General features: G+C 45.9%; 1 protein-coding gene across 2 annotated transcripts; it reads left to right on the plus strand.

Annotated features, from left to right (window-relative positions):
* The first annotated feature begins 56 nt into the window (after nt 1-56).
* On the plus strand, nt 57-22,645 carry CRYZ (crystallin zeta). 2 transcript variants are annotated; one of them, XM_040360690.1, is made up of 9 exons: nt 57-111; nt 1,637-1,757; nt 5,796-5,948; nt 8,101-8,264; nt 8,778-8,829; nt 11,863-12,012; nt 15,251-15,352; nt 19,085-19,180; nt 22,312-22,645. In XM_040360690.1, exons 2-9 carry the CDS (start codon nt 1,647-1,649, stop codon nt 22,471-22,473), a joined length of 990 nt encoding a protein of 329 aa, XP_040216624.1. In that variant the 5' UTR covers nt 57-111; nt 1,637-1,646; the 3' UTR covers nt 22,474-22,645. The 2 variants fall into 2 exon arrangements, with proteins under 2 accessions (XP_040216624.1, XP_040216625.1); XM_040360691.1 differs by lacking the exon at nt 57-111 and adding an exon at nt 568-651.
* The last annotated feature ends 1,704 nt before the right edge of the window (nt 22,646-24,349 follow it).

The following is a 24,349-nucleotide window of genomic DNA, read 5'->3' on the forward strand; positions in this document are numbered from 1 at the left end:
AGGCACTGACACGCCCCCCCTCCCCAGTGTACTTCTTCGGCTGACAGGTAGACTAGACAGACAAGTGAGTTCTCAATCTCCTGCTGGGACTGATCAGTGCTGAGTCCGGAGGTAAGAAAGATCTGTGCAATGCATTCTCTGTATAGAAGATATCTGAGCAGAATGTTCTACAGACATTACTGGAGAGAGCAGAATGTTCTACAGACATTACTGGAGAGAGCAGAGAACATTCTGTGCTGCTTCTGTCATTCCAGCTGTTGTAGAACTACAAGTCTCAGCATGGCTTCCTAGCCTGCAGGTTGTGGGATTATGGAGTCATTGCTCATGGAGATCCTGCCTCCTAAATGTATTCTGTTCTATTTTATTATTATACTTTATATTTTGCATTTAGTTCACCACAAGCATACATTAGAATTGTACATGTATGGTGTTTATTTAGTCAGTTTGTAGCTTTAGAGGTTTTTCTGCAATCACACCATTCAGCTGACTGCAGTGTTTAGTGCCAGCATAAGGTCAGCGAGTTTACCAGACTCATAGAGGAGGTGGGTAGAAGTGGGCGTTCCAGGGGCAGAACAAAGGTCACATGTATTAAAGGCCGATCATTCCACATGCCAGGATAGAGGAGCTCCAGAAATTCCATCTACACACCAGGTATGGAGGAGCTCCGATCATGCCACACACCAGGTATGGAGGAGCTCCGATCATGCCAGGGATGGAGGAGCTCCGATCATGCCAGGGATGGAGGAGCTCCGATCATGCCACACACCAGGTATGGAGGAGCTCCGATCATGCCACACACCAGGTATGGAGGCGCTCCGATCATGCCACACACCAGGTATGGAGGCGCTCCGATCATGCCACACACCAGGTATGGAGGCGCTCCGATCATTCCACACTCCAGGTATGGAGGCGCTCCGATCATGCCACACTCCAGGTATGGAGGCGCTCCGATCATGCCACACTCCAGGTATGGAGGCGCTCCGATCATGCCACACTCCAGGTATGGAGGCGCTCCGATCATGCCACACTCCAGGTATGGAGGCGCTCCGATCATGCCACACTCCAGGTATGGAGGCGCTCCGATCATTCCACACTCCAGGTATGGAGGCGCTCCGATCATTCCACACTCCAGGTATAACTATTTAACACTGACTGGAGCGCTTACTCGTTTATGTGAAACCTTTATCCTGAAAGGAAAGGAAATGCTGCTGCCTTAATGCAGCTCCATTGCTCCTCCATAGATACAGTGGAGGAATGAGCGTAGCCAACCTATAGCAGGAATTACCAGGTGAAAAGAAGGCTAAAACAAGGAAAACTAATAGTCACCTCATCTAAGGACAAGTATGCTGTGTTGCATATTAATTACCGTTGTTGGTTGATACACTTTTTTAAGTTTCCTTTGGTGTTTCTCTTGAATGAATTTTTGATAGTCTCTTATGGAGACTGCACTACGGGACCTGGGGCACCAGCTGGTCCTATTACAGATATGACCTTTTCTTCTGGAATTTAGGACTTCTCCACCTTTCATACGTCCAGATCTCCTCCATTATCCTTATCCATGGTGTCTCTTTCTTTGAGCATTCAAACGCACATCCAATGCCCATCAATGAACATTATTTATTTTTGTGTTTCAGAGAGAGTCCAGCATGGCATCAGTGGGGAGATTAATGCGCGCCATTCGGGTCCATGAATTCGGGAAGCCAGAAGTACTAAAACTCCTAAAAGATGTCGCTGTACCATCACCAGGCGAGGACCAGGTACACGCACCTTGTATGTACAATCTCCTGCATTGATGACGTCGCATCACTTCCAGGTCACTCGCATTTAAACGGCGCCATTTAAAAAAATCGGAAGCATTTGATTTTATTAATCTTGGTGTTTTGAATGTTTAAGTGCAGAGGAAGAATTTGGAGTCTTGTAGACCTCAGATCTCTCTATAAAGAGGACCTGTCACTGCTTATTGCTGTCACCAGGGACTGTTACATTCCTTGTGACAGCAATAAAACTGATAAAAAAAAAAAAAGTAAAGCGACAGTGTAAAATGAATAAAAAAATTAAGTGGCCTCCACTTCCGCATACGTCGGTCCCAAAGGCATGCAAACCGCGATCGCCCCACACATGTGAGGTATCACCATGAATGTCAGATCATGGGCAGTAAGTAGTTCTAGCACCAGACCTCTTCTGTAAATCTAAAGTGGTAACCTGTAAATATTTTTAAAGCATCACCTATTGATAGGAAAATTTACGTATTTTAGTTGCCGTTGCACGGGTATGCACAATTTTAAAGCGTGATATGTTTGGTGTCTATTTACTCGACGTAACATCTTTTATATGTAGCCCGAAAATGTTTGTTTGTGTGTGTGTGTGTGTGTGTGTGTGTTTTTTTTAATGGGGGGGGGGGGGGGGAGACATAAGTTGCAAAACCCACCAATTTATTCTCTATCACAGTGGTTCTCAACCTTCTAGTGCTGTGACCCCTTGATAAAATTTCCCAAGTTGTGGGGACCCCCAACAGTAAAATTGTTTTCGTAGCGTGCGTTGTCAGCACCCAAGGCAAGACAAGTAATTTGCGCCCCTAATCCACGGACATTTAGCGCTCCCTGAGTCCCTTCCACTCATACAGTATTAAAACCCCTTGTGGTACATTTTAGGTTTTACCGGTCTTTCTCTTTGTTCTCCTTTCTTTCCCTTTTTATCTCTCTCTATCCTAATTTCTTTTTTTTTTTTTCCCTATCCCTCTCTCTAGCCGTCTTTCTATTATTCTTTCTCTCCCCTTTTCTTTGTTCCTCCCCCTCTTTTCCTCTCCCTTCCATGTATTCTTTATTTTTATTCCTTCTCCTACTCCTTGGTGGAGGGGGAATGGGATGAGTGGCAGTGCTGGGGGGAATTCTGATCGGCCAACTTGGGTGCTCTTGATCAAGGTCATATGCTGATCTGAGAACAGTAGTGGGGACTTTTAATGGCAACTATAATTAAAGGTAGTGTTACTCGCTGTGTCTCCAACTTTGTGTTGTCTCGTAGCAGTGACACCTATGCTAAAATCAGGAGATAGGGTCTCCTCCAGCCCCTCCCACTTCACATTTCTCACCATTCTCTGCCCACCAGCCATGCCATGAACTGAATAGGCGGCTGCGAAGAGGCTGAGTGGGAGCGGACACGGTCTCCAGGAACAGCCCAGCTGGGAGGCCACAAAAAGGCTGGGAACGCGTGTGGGCTTCAGGAGCAGCCCAGGATATGGTGACCCCCTGGCAATCATCATTCGACCCCCAAGGGGGTCCCGACCCCCCCCCAGGTTGAGAACCACTGCTCTAGAGCCTCCGCTTTAAAAAATATATATATATATATATAATGTTTGGGGGGTTCTAACTAATTTTATAGCAAAAAAATACTGATTGTTGCATCTAAATAAAAGTGTCAAATGCCTGGGGATCAATGGTACTGACGCATTTCACCACAATTCTATGACTAAGCTTAGGCTGAAACGCATTGTGGTCCCAGGAGGGTTTTCTGACCTTGTTAAAAATAATTGGACTATTAAACTAATCTAGGTGTGCAGTGGCTGTATTTGTTTCATCTGCCGGCCCCCAGGTCACTAGAGGACCCGCTGACAGTCGTCACCAGGACAAGTAGGGAGGTTGAGTCTCCCTCTCCTAGTCTGAGTATCACAGAAGGCCCATTCAGAAAACTCTAATTTTTGTGTGTATGTAAGGGGTTAAAAACCTCATCCAGCCTTTATTGCTCTGCATCCAGCAATTGACATGGACACATTTTTTATTTTAGCTAGTGTCTGAATTGGCCTCTTATGATTCCCTATACAGCAGCACTCAGTCTGAAAACACGAGAGCCAGCATGAAAAACCTGTGTAAATGGTAAAAAAAAGAGCGAAGAGTGAACTTATGAGTGTGCTTCTTTATTGTCCAATCAGCAGACTTGGTGTCTGTTGTGGACCAAGTTGTCCAGCTGCTGAAGCAGAGGTCAAGGATCTGACAGTGCTGTCTGGATCACAAGACTGGCTGGACAGAATAACACATTTACATGTAAAACCCCATTTGTGTATTTAGCTGGTTCTTTGGAGGTCAGCTTTAACCCCCGGTTCACACTGACGCGACTTCTCATGTGACTTGAGAGTTTAAAGTCGCATCCAATTGACTGCAATGGAACTGTTCTAATCAGTTCGGCTCAAGTCGCTCAGACTTGGGAAAAGGTTCCTGCACTACTTTGGTGTAACTTCAACACGACTTGGCTTGACTTTTGTTGAACCACTTTCTTACTGGGCACATGTACCCCCTTCCTGCCCAGGGGAAATTTCAGCTTTTAGCACTGTCGCGCTTTGAATGACAATTGCGCAGTCGTGCGACGTGGCTCCCAAACAAAATTGACAACTTTTTTTTTTTTTTTTTTTTTTCACAAATGTAGCTTTGTTTTGGTGGTATTTGATCACCTCTGCGGTTTTTATTTTTTGCGCTATAGACAAAAAAAGAGCGACAACTTCAAAAAAGCTCAATTTTTTGCTATAATAAATATCCCAATATTTAATTTTTTTTTAAACAATTTTTTTTCTCAGTTTAGGCCGACATGTATTCTACATATTTTTGGTAAAAAATGGCAATAAGCATAAGTTGCTTGGTTTGCGCAAAAGTTATAGCGCCTACAAAATAGGGGATAGAATTATGATTAGATATTTTTATTATAATATATATATTTTTTTTGTCAGGACTGCGACATTACAGCGGACACTTTTGACACGATTTTGGGACCATTCATATTTATACAGCAAACAGTGCTGTGAATGTGACTGGCAGGGAAGGGGTTAACCACTAGGGGGGGGGGGGGTATGGACAATCAAGGGGTTAATGTGTTGCCTGGGAGTGATTCTTCTTGTGGGGGGAGGGGGCTGACTAGAGAAGGTGACCGATGGTTGTCCCTATGTACAAGGGACACACCATTGGTCTCCTCTCCCTGACAGGACATGGTTCTCTGTTTACACACACAGAGATCCACGTACCTGTCTCTGTAACTGGCGATCGCGGGTACCTGGTGGACATCGTGGCCGCCAGGCATGCGCATCGGCATCTGAGTGACATGGCAGGCACCCGTGCGCCCACCTCAGACGGCCTCTCAGTATTGTACAACCACCTTGTGTCCGTCATTCTACAATGGCCGGGTTGGCAAGTGGTTAAAGAAGTTGTATGTTAGCCGTGATGAAGTCGCGCAGGGATGTTGGATTCAAAGTCGTGGCAGTGTGAACGGGAGCTAGAGCTCAGCTTTATTCTAAAGCCTCGTACACACGATCGGATTATCCGATGGGAATTGTGTGGTGACAGGCTGTTGTCAGAAAACACGACTGTTACGCTCCATCGGACAATTGTTGTCGGATTTTCCGTTGGATAGCATTTTTTAAAATTGTCCGCCAACAAATATGTGTCAGATTTTTTACAAAAGTACAAACACGAATGCTCACCATAACACAACATTAACAGAAGTTGCCCAAAGGGTAGCGCTAAAGAGCTGAATAAACACGTCGTTTCGTGTTTGTTGGCTGACAATTCTTTGCCGTTTGTATGCAATACAAGTTCACAGCCAACGCCATTCGGACAAAAGTCCTACGCTTTGTCTGATGAAAATCGGATCATGCGTACGAGGCTTTAGCGTCTATACTAAACTATAAACTGATTAGATGTCTCCCAAAAAACAAACAATATTCAGCTTTCAAATATAAAACAAGATTTAATTTTTGTTTTGAATTTTATTTTTTAAATTTTAAGTTTTTTTTTTACTGTTTTTATTCTTTGCAGATTCTAATCCGAGTTCATGCGTGTGGGATAAATCCAGTGGAGACCTATATCAGGGCCGGTGCTTACGCTCGGAAGCCAAATCTCCCGTACACCCCAGGCTCAGACGTTTCTGGGATAGTGGAAGAAGTAGGAACAAGCGTAAAATTGTTCAAGGTAAGAGTCATGACCTAAAGAAATTCTCCTTTTTAATATTATCTTATTAGATGTTAAGTGAAAGGTTTACCTTTTTTATGTCCTTTAAAGCGGAGGTTCGGCTGAAATTTTTTTATATTTTATTTTTTTAAAAGCCAGCAGCTACAAATACAGCAGCTGCTGACTTTTAAAAAATAGACATTTACTGTCCAGCGCGCCCGCGATGTCAGCAGCCGAGGCTGAGCAATCGCTTGGTCCTCTGCTGCTTCCGCCACCATCCTCGGTGAGGGATTTGGGAAGTGAAGCCTTGCGGCTTCACTGCCCGATTCCCTACTGCGCATGCGCGTGGATCGCGGCGCGCTGTCACTGGTCCCCGCTCTCTCCTGGGAACAGTGTTTCCCAGAAGACATCAGGGGGGGATGACATGCCAGGCTGGATTCCCTGCGGGGATCCGAACCCGGAAGTGGTGCAAATGCCTGTCTCAGACAGGTATCTGCACCCCCTCCCCCCTGAAAGGTGTCAAATGTGACACCGGAGGGGGGGAGGGATCCAAAAAGAGGAGGTTCACTTTTTGTGTGAACCTCCGCTTTAATGCCTTTTGAAATATATCCGTGTACTTCCTGTCTCTTTTTTTCTTGCAGTGAGATCTAGGCCAGGGGTCGGCAACCTACTTGGCCCGCCGCCACTAAATGTCCGGCCAGTCAGTGTACGTGATTAATTCACATGCATCCGGCCTGTGGACATTTTAACTGCCTCGCGCCCGCGCTATACCCAAAAAACTGTTACAGCACGGGCCTTAATCACACTCCCTGTGTGCACGCCCTGGGGAAAATCTGTAATGGGCATGTCCCTTGGACACAGCCAATCACAGATCGTGGTAAATGGCCAATCACAGGGGCCATTTACCACATGATCGCCTCGTCCAATAAAAGATGATCTCAAGTGTAAACATATGATGGCTCTCCTTCCTCACACAGAGACCTCGTGTGAGGAGAGAGAGCGATATCGTAGCAGTGTTTTGTCCTTGCCAAAACGGTGCCGCCAGTGTCTATAATGCCCACAGCACTAATAATAATAATAATAATAATAATAATAATAATAATAATAATAATAATATTATCTTCATATTTTCGCAGGTGGATGTGGCCCGCCATGCATTCACATTGAATCTGGCCCTTAAGTGTAAAAGTTGCTGACCCCTGAGCTAAGCATCGTTGCCTCTGACTGCTAGTCTCACCAGATTTGGAGTGAGATTTGGTGATGCTCACTGTTCTTCTCCTTGCTGGAGAGAAAGCTGTACCTAAGGGTCTGCAGTGCAAGGATCTCCTTGCTTTTTTTTTTTTTTTTCTCTCACTTTGTGGAAATGTGTATTTTCTTCCTCCTCCTTTTTGATCATTAGTCAGACCCTACTGCTGCTCCATTCTTTCTGTGCAATTGTGATTCCTTGACCTCTCTTGCTGCTTTTTGATTATTCCCCCCCTTAAATTATCAAATTACAAATTGAGGGAGCAGCTCTAACATGAGGGAGCAACGCCCTGCTTCTCTTCCAATATGGCCACTTCTTCAAAGAGAAACAATGTGCTGCTCACTGTTTTCCTTGCTGGAGAGGAAGCTGTACCCGAGAACCCATAGCACGAGGATCTCCTTGCTTCTGCGCTTTTTTTTTTTTTTTTTTTTTTTTTTTGGAACTGTGCATTTTCTTCTCCTTTTTTGGCTTTTTGATCATTGCTCCCATCAGTCATTAAGGTACCAGTCATGAGGGAGCAGCCCTAACATGAGGAAGCAAAGTCCTCAAACACATATCTGTGTTTCTTACTGTTCTCCTTGTTGGAGAGGAAGCTGTACCTGAGGACCTACAGTGCTAGTATCCCCCTGTATATGCTTCTTTTTTTAAACTGTGGAGCTGTGTTTGCAGCCCTGACATGGGGAAACAAAGCCCTGCTCCTCTACAAAGATGGCTGCCTCCACACACGGATGCAGCACAGGTCCCAAGATGCCCTCTGCTTGGCTTTTTTGGGGCACAGCTTTCACAGTTCCAATTCCAACCAAATTGTATTCATTGCACCCAGAATACAATAAATCTGGAGAGAGAGATTAGTGTTGGTGGTAAAAATGTCAACTCTGAGACGTTGTTATTTTTTAAACAAATGTATTCTTATATCCCTTATTTCAGAAAGGCGATCGTGTGTTTACCAGGTCGACCATTACTGGCGGTTATGCGGAGTACACACTGGCCTCTGAATATACCGTTTATCACCTTCCGGAAAACCTCAACTTTAAGCAAGGAGCCGCCATATCTGTCCCCTACTTCACTGCCTACAGAGCACTCTTCCAGAAGTAAGTACATTATAAGCACAGTCTAATTTATTCAGCAAGGGTTTGAGTCCCTGATGCTCAAAGCAGAGAAATCATTTTGAAAAACACCCTCCTTAGCATTTCTAGCTGCGGCCATCTTGAGTAAGGGCTGATGATTCATGTAGCATTTACTTCCTGGAATCCATCTGCCCTTAGTTTATTAATTTTTTATTTATTTTTTCTGAAAGGTTAACTGACCCTTTAAGTTAAAGCTAACCGGCTAAATACACCGCAGAAACCCACACATACAAGAGCTGTTTTATCTGTCAATACAATCCTGAGATTTACACAGCACTGCCAGTCAGTCCACCTCTGACTTGACTTTTCACCTTTGCAGTTAGGTTATACAATTGGGTCTTGTCTTCACTCCCAGCCTGTGACGGTGAAGGGGAAGCTTCGGACTGATGAGCTCATCTCTCACACTTTTTGACTTTATTGTAGTTTTTAAAGTCATCTGTGTTCATTGTGTCTTGTCATGTTTTTTTCCCCCTGTAGAGCACATGGAAGATCCGGAGAGCTGGTCTTAGTACATGGTGCAAGTGGAGGGGTAAGTAGTAAAAAAAAAAAAAATATATATATTCTATTATACAGTGGAACCTTGGATTACGGGCATAATCTGTTCCAGGAGAACACTCGTAATTCAAAGTACTTGCATATCAAATCGAGTTTCCCAATTGAAGTCAATGGAAACGAAAATAATTTTGTTCCGCATTGACTTCAATGGCATGCAATACCGCATGCAGCCAGAGGGGGGGCGTGACAAACGGCCTTCGTAAACACTCGAAGGCTCAGGATTGGAGTATTTCTGAGATTTTCCAAACAGCGCAGTTTGGCTCCGGCACCCCCCACTTCAGGCAAAACGCGGTATTGCACACGACTTTGGCTTGAATCCTGCTAGTTTTGCAAGACAACACTCGCAAACCAAGAAACGCTCGTTAACCACGTTACTCGCAATCCGAGGTTCCACTGTGTGTGTCTCCCTCAAGATAAAGGCACCCATCCTGGATTGGGTGAAGTAAACCCTTCATGGCCAAAAAAGTTTATACGTAGTAACAGATAAGGCAGCGCATGGTTTTTGCAAACAAATGTAAATATTCAAATTGTTCCCCGTTTTCTGTAAGGAACACCCTTGGATAGTTGGCCCAGATTGTAGAAACCCCCCCCCCCCCCCTGGCTCCTGCCCGCGTCAAGATTAAGACTGACCTCTTCTGGGGCGAAGGCCCACCCTTGGCCTTTAAATACCCAAAGTCTGAACTTTTCCTGCCTATTGATGGTTTGGAATGTTGCAGTTGAATTAAAGGGGGTGGGATTAATCTTGACTTTGGCAGAAGTCGGGCCCCATGAACGGTCTAAACCTAGGACCCCATGTGCTTTAATGGGACACAGAGACCACAAGGTCCCTGCGCTTCAGCACTGTTGCTACTTTGTAAAAGTTTTGAGTTCACTTTAACAGGTTTGGCACTCGATGTGCACGAGACCCTCGGCTCTCCTGGGTCTCTCCCCCCTCACTGGCTGAGACAGCAGCAGTATCCATTGGCTTCCGCTACACTCGATCACAGCCAGCGAGCTAATGAGGAGAGAGAGAGGGGCAGAGCCAAGCCACGCTGTGTGTGTGTGTGTGTGTGTGTGTGTGTGTGTGTGTGTGTGTGTAAATAGACACATAGAGCAGCAGCTCAGGAGCGAGCATGTGGGTGCCATCATTGCAAACGTCTTGCTATTGGGGGCACTAGGCACGAGGGAGGGGCCAGGAGAGCCTGCGAGGGACCCGGAAAGAGGAGGATCAGGGCTGCTCTGTGCAAAATCACTGCATAGAGCAGGTAAGTATGACATGTTTGTTATTTTTAAACAAACAAAAATCTGCCTTTGCTTTCAGCCAGGGCTTGACAAATCCCAGGAGCCAGGTCGCCATGGCGACTAGAAATTGCATCCTAGGCTTTTGTCAAACATTTCACTGTGAGCAGTTTGTGATTCTGCATTTCCGGGTAGGGGGCGCTACCTCACTGGCTGTGGTCTTACTGGCTCCCTCCCTGCCAAAGCAGGGAGACAAAAACCGTCACTTCCCTTAGTAAAACAGTACACAAGGCACACTGTTAATTCCTTTGATTGGCCCAGATGTTAAAGCCTTCCTACCCAGTGTCATTAGTACAGTGACAGTGCAATTTATTAGCTCTGATCACTGTATTGGTGTCACTGGTGATATCGGTGTCAGTCCCCATCGTACTAACACAGTTCTGCTATAAGTCGTTGATCACTGCCATTTACTATTTAAAAAAAAAAAAAAAATATGTGTAATAAATATTGTGTGTGTGTGTGTGTGTCATTTTTTGTAGATGCTATAATTTTCACACAAGCCAAAGACATTTTTATGGGATATGTTTTATAGCAAAAATTAAATTTTTTTATTTATTTTTTTTCTTAATGTTGGGTCTATTTTTATTTATTTATAGTGTAAAAAATGGATATACATTTATTTTGTGTGCATTGTAATTGTCAGTGTTCGGTGGCGGTATAGCACCGCTATTTTTGGCGGCGCTATATCGGAATTGCGGCAGTATTCGGCCCCTAGGGGTGCGGTATTAACACCCTGCTAACGGCCGAAACAGGGTTAATATCGCCCGCAATGCGCCTCTGCAGAGGCGCACTGCAGGCGGTATTACCACAGTTTCCCATTACTTTCAATGGGAAGGAGTGGTAAACTCACCGCTCCAAAGATGCTGCTGGCAGGACTTTTGGAGCGATCCCGCCAGCACATGCCCTCAGGCTTTCACATTGAGAATGCAGTGCAGGAGTTTTTCAGGCGGTATTTAGGCGGTATTTTAGCACTAAACCGCCTGGAAAAACTCCTCAGTGTAAAAGGGGCCTTAAAGAAGTGCAGTGCCGCATGGACAAAAAAAGCTTTGTTGGTTACAAAAAATGTCTCCTAACTTTATTTTTTTTTTATTTTTTTTTTTTTTTTTAGCTGGCTCCTAGATTCAAATCAAATTGTGTCAAGCCCTGCTTTAAAGTGGGAGTTCCACTCTAAAACTTCTTTTTTTTTTTTTATTTACTTACCAGAAATGGTGGTTGCTATGCAGAAGCTCCTAATCTGTTTCTTCCCATACTGCGGCAGGTCTTCTTCCTCGTCCTCCTCGCGGTGTCTTCTGGTGAATGGGGCGCGCTGTCTTCTGGGAACCGAGTATCCCAGTAAGCAGCCGCCCATTCACAAAAGCGACTCGCACATGCGCATTTGAAAAACGGTCAGTGAAGCCGCAAGGCTCCACTGCCTGTTTCCCTCAGTAAGGATGGATGCACTGGGAGCTGCCAGGATCGAGTGATCGGCCTCGGGGGGGGGGGGGGGGGGGGGGGGGGGGGGCAACATCGCAGGCACCTAGGACAGGTAAGTGTCATTATTGAAAGTCAGCAGCTACAGTGTTTGTAGCTGCTGACTTTAAAAAAAAAAATTGCGGGTGGAACCCCGCTTTAAGCAATGTTTCATCCAACAATATGGCTGATTTATTTTGTGCCATCAGCATTTGAAATTTAGAAAAAATATTGGACTCCTCTTGTGTTTGGTTTTTTATTTTATTTATTTTTCTGACAGGTGGGCATAGCTGCATGCCAGATTGCCAGAGCCTACGGGTTCCGGGTATTTGGGACAGCCGGCACCCCTGAGGGATTAAAATTAGCCCTCCAAAACGGTGCTCACCAAGTCTTCAACCACAGAGACAAGGATTATATAGAGAAGATCCAGGTAAGGTCCTGTACTGCACTTTAATCTTTATATTAATATAGAGGAGTAGTCTCTTTATGCTCTCTGCAGCAAGTCTTTAGGAACGTGTGCAGATCTATTATTGGCTTTCCATATGTCGGTCTGTTATCTATGGAAGCATAATACAATGCCACAGTAGTGGAGATAGAATCCAGAGTAGATCAACAAGATGCTCAAACCAACGCGTTTCAGGGATTCACATAGTCCCCCTTCATCAGGGCTGATCTGTTTTGTCACTTGAGGAATACCTGGGCTCAGAAAGGTTTGAGAAAAGTTTGTAGATTCCACATCCAGTATTAGCAGCACCTGGTAATGCAACATGAGGCTTCACACTGCATTACCTGCTGGTGATAATATTGGATGTGAAATCTACAAATCCTTTCCAACCTTCCTGAGTCCAGGCATTCCTGATGTGATATGACATACAAACCCTGATGAAGGGGGTCTTTGTGAACCCCAGTAATGCACTGGTATACTTATCTTGTTCTCAGTAATAATAAAAAAAATACTCTGGACTCTCTCCTCATTGGTGGGGTGCCCTGCTGTCTACTAGATTTGCCCCAGCACTTCCCCTTCATCTGGGGGTTCTTTGTTGCATGGGAGCAGTCTCACCAAAGGGATTCAGTTTAATGTAGAAGCCCAGTTAAATACTTTCCAAGTTTTAGGCTGGGTTCGCATATGACCCGTACGCGGCTCACAGCAGGGGTCCGGTGTGTCCTGGTTCACAGTTTCAGGTCTGATCTCAGTCCGAATTTTGGGCTGAATTCAGACCTGAAACGGACCAAAAGACGCACAAAAGACTGCAAAACACACCGGACCTGCTGCGGAGATGTGTGAATTGGCTCCATAGAAAGCCGATCAAAATCTCCTGCATCCAATTCACAATGGTGTAAACCCAGCCTAAAGCAGTAGTAAACGTAATCGTGCACCACATACTGGCACATTATGAAGTACTTGCCTGAAAACTAATGCCGCGTACACACGATCGGTTAAACCGATGAGGAGAATGGTCTGATGGACCATTTTCATCGGTCAAAACCGATCGTGTGTGGGCGCCATAGGTTATTTAACCATCGGTTAAAAAAAAAGCAAACTTGCTTTAAATTTAACCGATGGATTCCTAACCGATAGGTCAAAAACGATCGTTAGTAAGCACAACCATCGGTTAAAAATCCATGCATGCTCAGAATCAAGTCGACGCATGCTTGGAAGCATTGAACTTCATTTTTTTCAGCACGCTGTTGTGTTTTACGTCACCGCGTTCTGACATGATTGTTTTTTTAACCGATGGTATGTAGGTGCGACGGACCATCAGTCAGCTTCATCGGTTAACCGATCCATCGGTCCATTCTCATCGGATGGACTGATCGTGTGTACGCGGCATAAGCCCTCCAGTTGCGCGCTGTCACCACTGTAGGTGCTTCCATCTTCACCCTGTCTTCCTTCTGGGCTCATTCGCTGCGGCCACTTGACTAGCCCTTGCCGCCATGACGTCGCTCCCACGCATGCGCGCAGGATTTTGGGCCACGGCTCAGCTCTGAAGAAAATACATGGTATGCCGTTCCTTCAGAGCACATGTGCTGGTGACATCAGCTGCTGCTGGTTAGAATATCTCCTAAACTGTGTATGTTTAGGAGATATTAATTTTACCTACAGGTAAGGTTTTTTTTTATAAGATTACTTGTAGGTAAAAATAACGAATGAGCATTTACTACCACTTAAAACCTGCCCCCACCCCAATTCTAAGCCTTATACTAACTACCCTGTAGAGGAAAGATGTGTATAATGATCTATTCCCTGGGTCTACTTGCATGATCTCCCCAACGGCTGGCTTCGGTAAAGAGGAGAAATCGCTGACAACGGCTGCAATGTCTATGCTGTGACAACACCCATTGGCTTATTATGGGGCATCCGTTGTCTGCTGTCCTTTCTCTCCCATGAAAGCCATCGCTGGGGGCCAATCATCTGACCAGAACCTAAGTGCCCTCAGAATAGGTAAGTATACACCTCTTTCCTTTACAGCCGGGGTCTCAAACTGACGGCCCCCCAGCTGTTGTGAAACTACAAGTCCCATGAGGCATTGCATGACACCCACAGGCAGAGGCATGGTGGGACTTGTAGTTTTGCAACAGCAGGAGGGCCGCTAGTTTGAGACCCCTGTTTTACAGGGTAGTTATTGTAAGGCTTAGAATGAGTGTGGGAGAAGGTTTAAGCTTAGTTGGCAATTAATTGGAGTTCTACTTTATTAAGATGGTTATACAAATTTAGACATTAAAAATCTTTGCTTTGGAGTTTGTACATAATAGGTAGAAAAGTTAAAGCGGAGGTTCACCCTAAAACTACTTTCTAGTATTACAATGTCCCAACACATTACAATACAATTGGGCCTATTTTTTTTTTTTTTTTATGCTGTACATACCTCGGTACAGCTAATTCACCCACGGCTTCCAGGTTGCAAATTGACATGATGACCAAAAACGAGCTCCCCCCGTCGCATAAGCTGCGTCACGATGGCCGAAAGAAGCCGAACAGCGAGACGGCGCCTGCGCACCGCCGTTCGGCTCCTTTCGGCAATCGTGACGCAGCTTACGCGACGGGGGGGGAGCTCGTTTTTGGTCATCACGTCAATCACCAGCAAGTTAGGAATGCCCACTCCCGCGGGATTCGCAAATTCGAAGCCTCGGGTGAATTGGCTGTACCGAGGTATGTACAACATAAAAAAAACAAAATAGGCCTAATTGTATTGTAATGTGTCGGGACATTGTAATACTAGAAAGTAGTTTTAGGGTGAACCTCCACTTTAATGTCCTCATAGATGGGACAATAAACTGAAAGAGTATTCAGGCATGTGCAAAATTTTCCCCCAAATCTCCCTCTCCCCCAGGCTGTAGGCTTTACAGGACTGCTGTACTCCTGTGAGTGCGATGATCTCCCTGGAGCAGTCCGACAAACCCTCCCGCAGATTTACAGACGGGTTCAATTGGAGGGAAGTCTCCTGCAGACCGCAACTAGCTGGAAATGTCTTCATTTATATTTGGATATCGGAAAGCTTTGGAATTCCTTGAGTTGATACGCTAACATCAGAAACGTGGCCATTAGTCTTGTTTTTCAGAGTCCACTAAAATAAAAAAATGTTATGTGGTTACAATGATTTAAGGAATAAGCATTCATTGATGGATGGAGCCTTTTATTTTATTTTTTTCTGTATTTTGTTACATAGGAAGCAGCTGGAGGAGAAGGAATTAATGTCATCCTGGAGATGCTCTCTAATGTAAATCTGAGTAATGACCTGAAACTTCTGTCTGTCGGAGGCAGAGTCATTGTAAGTACAATCGTCTCTCCAGCATCTACACTCATTATACCGTGTATATATATACTCGAGTATAAGCCGAGGCACCTAATTTTACCACAAAAAAACTGGGAAAACGTATTGACTAAAGTATACCGTGTTTCCCCGAAAATAAGACGTACTCCGAAAATAAGCCGTAGCGGGATTTCGACGCAAGATCGAAATATAAGACACCCCTCCGAAAATAAGACGTAGCAATGGCGTGTCGAATCCCCCGAAAATAAGACGTAGCAATGGCGTGTCGAATCCCCCGAAAATAAGACGTAGCAATGGGCGTGTCGTATGCGGAGCGGTAAACAACACGTGATACGGTAGTACTGTACTGGTGCGGAGCTCAGAGCTGTAAAGAAGTGAGGAGAAGCTCTGTACCACCTCTCTCACCCCACACAAACACCAGGGGATAGGGGGAAAAGCTGCTACTGAGCCCAAAGAGATCACCCCAGCTCCACTGTGCTCCACTCTCAGTCTACAGGTGGACAGAGGAAATTCCAAGAAGCGCAAGTGTGGTTCAGGTAGGCAACCTTTATTTTCTGAGCTGGAAGACATGATTAGTGAATGGGTTGCTGACAGGAGAGCAAAGGCTTTGGTTGTGCGCAGGGCTGATATTCAAACATTTGCCCGTGAAATGGCACCACAATTCGACATATAAGACACCCCCCGAAAATAAGCCATAGTGTGATTTTTTGAGGGGAAAAAAATATAAGATGGTGTCTTATTTTCGGGGAAACACGGTAAGCCGAGGGTGAGAATGCAGCAGCTACTGTAAGTGGAAACGAGGGTCAACAATGCCCATTTGCACGCCTCACCTCACTGTGCCCATTTGCACGCCTCACCTCACTGTGCCCATTTGCACGCCTCACCTCACTGTGCCCATTTGCACGCCTCACCTCACTGTGCCCATTTGCACGCCTCACCTCACTGTGCCATTTGCACGCCTCACCTCACTGTGCCATTTGCACGCCTCACCTCACTGTGCCATTTGCACGCCTCACCTCACTGTGCCCATTTACACGCCTCACCTCACTGTGCCCATTTGCACGCCTCACCTCACTGTGCCCATTTGCACGCCTCACCTCACTGTGCCCATTTGCACGCCTCACCTCACTGTGCCCATTTGCACGCCTCACCTCACTGTGCCCATTTGCACGCCTCACCTCACTGTGCCCATTTGCACGCCTCACCTCACTGTGCCCATTTGCACGCCTCACCTCACTGTGCCCATTTGCACGCCTCACCTCACTGTGCCCATTTGCACGCCTCACTGTGCCCATTTGCACGCCTCACTGTGCCCATTTGCACGCCTCACTGTGCCCATTTGCACGCCTCACCTCACTGTGCCCATTTGCACGCCTCACTGTGCCCATTTGCACGCCTCACTGTGCCCATTTGCACGCCTCACTGTGCCCATTTGCACGCCTCACTGTGCCCATTTGCACGCCTCACTGTGCCCATTTGCACGCCTCACTGTGCCCATTTGCACGCCTCACCTCACTGTGCCCATTTGCACGCCTCACTGTGCCCATTTGCACGCCTCACTGTGCCCATTTGCACGCCTCACCTCACTGTGCCCATTTGCACGCCTCACTGTGCCCATTTGCACGCCTCACTGTGCCCATTTGCACGCCTCACTGTGCCCATTTGCACGCCTCACTGTGCCCATTTGCACGCCTCACTGTGCCCATTTGCACGCCTCACTGTGCCCATTTGCACGCCTCACTGTGCCCATTTGCACGCCTCACTGTGCCCATTTGCACGCCTCACTGTGCCCATTTCAGCCAGACCTCACTGTGCCCATTTCAGCCAGACCTCACTGTGCCCATTTCAGCCAGACCTCACTGTGCCCATTTGCATGCCTCGCCTCACTGTGCCGATCTGTGTACCTGATTATCTATGACATATGGCGTATTCAGACAGCGGGCGTCCAGTGTTAAAAAGTCGTGCCTCCTCCTCTTCCTTTTCCGTGATAGGCGGAACACTCGGTTTCCCAGCAAACACTGCGTTTAGTGTTCCGCCTATCACGGACGTCCTCTCGTCTCTGGACAGTCGCACTCTGAACAAATTGTAGCCTTTATTAAAAGGACAGCACTACAAGTCACCGCAAAGTAAAATAAAACCCGACTTCTGACGTGTTTCGCACTGAAACTAGTGCTTGGTCATAGCTCATGATGGTTGGGATCCTTCCAGAGCCTGGAGCAGCTCTGTGACATCAGCCGACAACGGACTTTAGCCTGCTGTCGACTGAATCTGGGTCACGGGAGAGCAGAGCTAAGTGCAGTCCTGTGAAAGTATGCCCAAAAGAACTTCGGCCTTGCTTCTCATTTTAAGGTAACAAGTCTAAGGCCCCGTACACACGACCAAACACGTATGCTGAAACTGGTCCGCGGGCCAGTTTCAGCAGACATGTTTGGTCGTGTGTAGGCGCGAGCGGGCCGAATTCCAGCAAACATTTGCCCGCCGGGCCTTTTCCCAGCGGGCAAATATTCGTGGACGTGTTTTAAAACCGTCCGCTGGAATCCTGCCCGCTCGGACATGTATGGTCGTCTGTACAGACCTACCGTACATGTCCAGGCGCCCGCCGTCCCTCGCATGCGTGGAAGCCTTTAAATGGCAGGCCCGCCCACGTCTCCGCGTCATCGCCGTACATGTTTGTTCGTGAGTACCCGGCCTAAGGGTCATCATACATGATACAATCTGCTCATACAATCTTTGTACTGTCATCTTTAGATTTACCAAAATATGTAATCTAACCAACACATTTCTCTGCTATTAAGTAGGTACTACAGATTTGTTGGTAGGTCTAAAGGAGATTGTGTAATCGGATTATAACCATTGTGGTGCACTAAGGCAAGCCATAAATGATTTTATTTTTCCCGCAACCACGGGTTGCAGGAAAGAAAATTGCTCAATTCCCCCCATGAACGAAGTCCGTGTTGAGGGGAATCCCTCCTGCAGTGACGCTATAGCTGCCAGCAGTGAGCACATTTAAAAGAAAAAAAATCGGATAGGCTGGTTGTACTGAAGTTGATCAATGGATCGACTTTAGTACAACCAGCCTGCCCATAGATCAGGGATATGCATTTAGCGGACCTCCAGCTGTTGCAAAACTACAAGTCCCATCATGCCTCTGCCTCTGGGTCTCATGCTTGTGGCTATCAGAGTCTCGCTATGCCTCATGGGAATTGTAGTTCTGCAACAGCTGGAGGTCCGCTAATTGCATATCCCTGCCATAGATGAATCGAATCTCCCCCCCACTCCCTGCTGAACCATCCGAGATTCGATCCATCTATGGCTGGCTTTAGTTTCAAGAACAATACAAGACGTGTTAATATCTATACCAAGGATCTTCAAACTACGGCCCTCCAGCTGTTGCAGAACTACACATCCCATGAGGCATTGCAAAACTGACATTCAGACATGACTAGGCATGATGGGAATTGTAGTTCCTGAACAACTGGAGGGCCATAGTTTGGAGACCCATGATCTATACTATTAGAGTAATAGAATGGAATAATATACTGTGTGTGTGTGTGTGTGTGTGTGTGTGTGTGTGTGTGTGTGTGTATATATATATATATATATATATATATATATATATATATATATATATATATATATATATATATATATATATATATATATATATATATATATATACACACATACACACACACGTGACTTCTGCTGTACTATGTTCTTTCCCATCAGATTATCGGCTGCAGAGGACCTATTGAAATAAACCCCAGAGAAACCATGGCCAAGGAGTCCAGCATCACCGGAGTGTCACTCTTCAGCTCCACTAAGGTAACTGATTAAGACTGGACAGGACACGATGGTCATAATTCTAAATATATCCAAAGGGAATGTAGAGCACACCGCAAACTACAGTCAAACCTCGGATTGCGAGGTAATGCGGTTAACCAGCGTTTCGCAATACAAGCATTTTTTATATAAAAAAAATTGAAAATCCTGACTCGGTTTGCGAGTGTCTTGCAAAACGAATAGGATTCAAGTCTCTGCGGCGGGCAGTACCGCATTTGGCCAGAGTTGCGGAGGCGCCTGAATCGATTGGAGACGTCGGAAATACTCCCTTTCAGCCTTTCTGAGGGTTTCCAAGGTCAGCCGAGCTGTTCCTGAGTATTTCCAAGGTTCTCAGGCGCCCCCCAACCTCTGGCCACATGCGGTATTGCATGCCAAAGAAGTCAATGCAGAACAAATTATTTTCGTTTCCATTGACTTCTATGGGGAAACTCGCTTTGATATGTGAGTGCTTTGGATTACGAGCATTCTCCTGGCTTATACTCGTTATCTGAGATTCCACTGTATATTCATTCCTATGGATCCAACACATGTAGAAGAGGAATGCAAGAATTGGCCAGGGCTGGAAGTGGATACATACTGTAAGCTGTGGGATGGAGAGGAGGGGTAAAGTGAGGACAGAGAACATTAATGAGTGAAGGGAGAGTAGAGGGGAGCATATTAGAGGAAGAGAGCGGGAATCTGACTTTGTAAGAAATGATTTACAAAGTGTTGGTTTGCTTGCAGTCTTTCCAGAGTGGAGCAAAGTTCTTCTTGTATCTTCATACCGCTTTAGTTAACCACTTCCATCCCGGGCCTATTCTGCCACTCCTCTCCTACATGTAAAAATCATCTTTTTTTTTTTTTTTTTGCTTGAAAATGACTCAAAACCCCCAAACTAACCTTATTTATCTGCGTATACCGCGCACTTTTTCCCCATAAAATCAGGGGGAAATCGTGGGTGCGCGTTATACGCCGATAACATACCTCGGAGGGGGACGAGCGCCCGCCGGAAAGCAGAGCCATCATCTCCTCTCGGCTGTCACGTCACACACACACAGTCCCGCCCAAATGACCCTTTTGGGGACCAGTGACAACATTACATTGGTCAGTGCTATAACGATGCACTGATCAATGTAAAAATGACACTGGCAGGGAAGGGGTTAAGTGTGTTCCCTCAGCGTGTGCTAACTGTAGGGGGGAGGGTGTGGGCTTACTGGAACATGACAGAGATCACTATTCCCGATCACTGGTAACAGTAGATCCCTGTCATGTCACCTGTCAGAACAGGGAATCGCCTTGTTTACATAGGCAGTTCCCAGTTCTGCCTCTCCTCACCACGTTCCCGGGCCGCTGGTGGACAACGAGCCCGCGGCGTGCCCCCCTTGTATAGACTGAAATTCAGGTACTTTGGTTCACGCAGGAGAGGCGACCTGCCGCAGTATATCTGCGTGAGCAGGTCGGCAAATGGTTAATTTTTTTTTTTTTTTTTCAATAAGTACCGGTTGAATTGAGTTGTTTGTGAATTGGACTTAAAGCGGAGTTCCACCCAAAAATGGAACTTCCACTTTTTGGAATCCTTCCCCCCCCCCTCTGGTCTCACATTTGGCACCTTTTTAGGGGGCAGGAGGGAGCAGATACCTGTGTAATACAGGTATTTGCTCCCACTTCTGGACAAAGATCTACGCCACGTCCGGCCCCTACTCTTCTGGGAGACATGCAGGTCCCAGAAGACAGCAGGGAGCAGTGGGAACCAGGTAGTGAAGCTGTAAGGATTCTCTTACCAAAAAATGCGGCAGCAGCACCCGAGAGCCGACGGACAGATCGGCTGCGGAGTCGCCCTGGACAGGTAAGGGTCCTAATATTAAAAGTCAGCAGCTGCGGTATTTGTAGCTGCTGACTTTTTTTTTTTCAAAATTGTCGCTCTATATTTTTGTTTATAGCGCAAAAAATAAAAACTGCCGAGGTGATTAAATACCACCAAAAGAAAGCTCTATTTGTGGGAAAAAAAGACGCCAATTTTGTTTGGGAGCCACGTCGCACGACCGCGCAATTGTCAAAGCGAGGCACTGCCGAATCGCAAAACCTGGCCGGGTCCTTTAGCTGCCTAAAGGACCGGGTCTTAAGTGGTTAAAAGGGGGGAAAAAAAACGTATATTTTTTTTTTTTTTCAACATTTCTTTAAAAAACAAAAACAATGAACTATGGTCCGGGAACCGGAAGTGATATCAGGGCCGCCTTGCCCTTACTTGTCTCAGTACCCAGCTAACGGCGGCATCAGATTGTTCCCGGGCTTCACAGGTCTGTTGGGCAAGCCCTAGAAAGACAGGGAAGCTTTTATGTGAAAGAGAATCGGCCATAGTAAAAAATAAATAAAATCAAGATTATGGCATAGCTGCTGCTATTTAACGTCAAAGTGATGATGTAATTTTACAATGGGCCAGCCGTCACGTGGGTAGGAGATGTCCTTACTGGATGTCACATCACTGGAGCGAAGGTGAGTGTTCTGCATTAAAGGGGTGGTTCACCCTAAAAACTACTTTTTTTTTATTATTACACTGCCCCCACATTACAATACGATTAAGGCTATTATTTTTTTGATGCTGTACATACCTTTGTACAGCATATTCACCCGTTGCGAGTCCCGCGGGAGTGGGCGTTCCTCACATGTCTGTGATTGACCAAAAACAAGCCCCCCCCCCCCCGTCGCGTAAGCCGCGTCACGATTGGCGAAAGGAGCCGAACGGCGATGCGAATGCACAGTATAGCGCCGACTCGCCGTTCGGCTCCTTTCGCCAACCGTGACGCGGCTTGCGCGACGGGGGAGCTCGTTTTTGGTCAAAATGTCAATCAGACATGTGAGGAATGCCCACTCCCGCGGGACTCGCAACGGGTGAATATGCTGTACAAAGGTATGTACAGCATCAAAAAAATAATAGTCTTAATCGTATTGTAATGTGGGGGGGCAGTGTAATAAAAAAAGTAGTTTTTTTAGGGTGAACCACTGCTTTTAAGTAGAAGTCTCTTCAGTTAGATTGTGTATGAATTATTATTATTTTTTTCTTAACCAAAAGTGACATTTCCTGGAAGGTTTCCAAACCTTTATTTTATTTTTTCTTATTTTCTGGGGGAATTTAGGAAGACTGGAAGGAGGCTGGTGCGGCTGTCTTTGGAGGAATGGAGGCCGGTTGGGTGAAGCCCCTGATCGGGACGGAATACCCCCTGGAGAAAGCCCCCCAAGCTCATGAAGACATCATAGAGAGCAGCGGAGCCACCGGAAAGATGGTCTTTGTCATCTAAGTGGAGTTTTTACCCTCCGACCAAAGAACACAAATCATTTTGTAAACTGATTCACTGGTATTAAAATAAGAACAATGAGCACTTATGTATGAAAGTTAATCTTGTTGGAATATTTGAGGATCATTGGTTTAATTGAAAAAGGTAGAAATAAATGGAATTTTTTTTCTTTAAACCGAAGTGGCTTATTATATGGGCTCTCAGTATGAGGAGTATGGATACTGCGGGCACACGAAGGAGCCGTGCCCGGGAGGTAGACACCACCCAACCATCGGGGTGATTTCCAAAATCTAAACAACTAGACATCACGGCCAATCAGATTTCACCTTTTAAAGTAGAACTAAACTGCATCTGGGCCCCACAAACCAAAAACACGATCCAATTTCTTTTGAACCATTTGCCTATTGGGCACTCTTACCCCCTTCCTGCCTAGGCCAATATTCAGCTTTCAGTGCTGTTGAACTTTGAATGACAATTGCACGGTCATGCAACACTGTGTGTGTGTGTGTGTGTATATATATATATATATATATATATATATATATATATATATATTACATTTTATTTCACACCAAGCTTTCTTTTGGTGGTATTTAATCACCCTCTGGGTGTTTTTTTTTTTTTTTTTTTGCTAAGTAAACAAATACCCCAAATTTTGACAAAAAACTTTTTTATACTTTTATAAAATTTTGCAAACGGGTACATTTTCTCCTTCACTGATGAGGCTGCACTGGTGGGCACTCTTGGGACTGCACTGATAATCAGTGTACTTGTCTTTTACACAAAGCGGTTATCGGCTCTCTTCTCCTCTTCTCACGCTGTCGGCTTGAGGAAAAGAGTGCCAGTAACTGCCTTCTGTTTACATCCGTGATCAGCTGATCATGTGGTAAAAGAGCCCCTGATTGGCTCTATACCTCAACCTGTGATCAGCAGTGTCCAGAGGTTGCAATCACGGGAGCCCATCATATGGCGCCCTCCTAGAACTAGCAGGCTGTGCTGTGGCCGTCATTCGGCTATAGCGCAATGAACAAGTGGTTAATGTTCAATACAAGCTCACCCATCCATGCATTATTTTGCTGCTAAATCACTTTGAAAAAAACAAAAAACTAGGATTTCTGGCAGTGGCCATATTGAGTAAGGGCATGCCTTAAGCTGTGTAAGGGGCCCCATAAATGTGCACTGCAGTAGAGAAAAGAGCTCACAAGAGGATTCTTAGTTGCTCATAGCAACCACCCAAACGCCATAGCAACCTAGCGGCCTTTCATTTTTCAACTGTGCACTGCAGTGTGAGGATGGTGTATGTAGAGGATGCTGAAAATAGAACCTCTGCTTGCTCATAGCAACCAACCGGACTCCATAGCAACCAGCAGCAGTTTGTCCAATAGTGGCGTGTAGTGTGCTGTCTGGACCCACCCCTTTGACAAATCAGGCCAATAGGCTCCAGCAGGGTGAGAGATTTGCAGTGGGAAGTTTGAATATAAAAATTTCATCGATCGGAGCTGTGTTCGGATAGAGCGAGGTGACCTCTATGACCGAGGAAGGACCTTCCACCGAGGTATATCACCTGGATCAAGACATTACCTGAGGGGATAGAAGGACTACAGAGGGAGGGAGGATGCTGCCAGAGAGGACTGACGTAGCGGGGAGAGGAGACTAAGGCTGCATTCACACCTAGGCGACAAAACGCCTGAAGCGCGACGCTCGATACACTGGAGGGGCGAATTTCCATTGCTGTCTATGAGATGGTTCACATCTCACGCCGAACGCCGAAACGCCTTACGCCTGCCGCCTGAAAACAAGTCCCGGACCCTTTTTTTTCAGGTGGCATTGGCGTTCGGGCATAGACAGCAATGGAAATAATTTGTGAAAAAAAAAAAAA

This window comes from Rana temporaria, chromosome 7 (assembly GCF_905171775.1).
Source record: "Rana temporaria chromosome 7, aRanTem1.1, whole genome shotgun sequence".
Classification (NCBI taxonomy): Eukaryota; Metazoa; Chordata; class Amphibia; order Anura; family Ranidae; genus Rana; species Rana temporaria.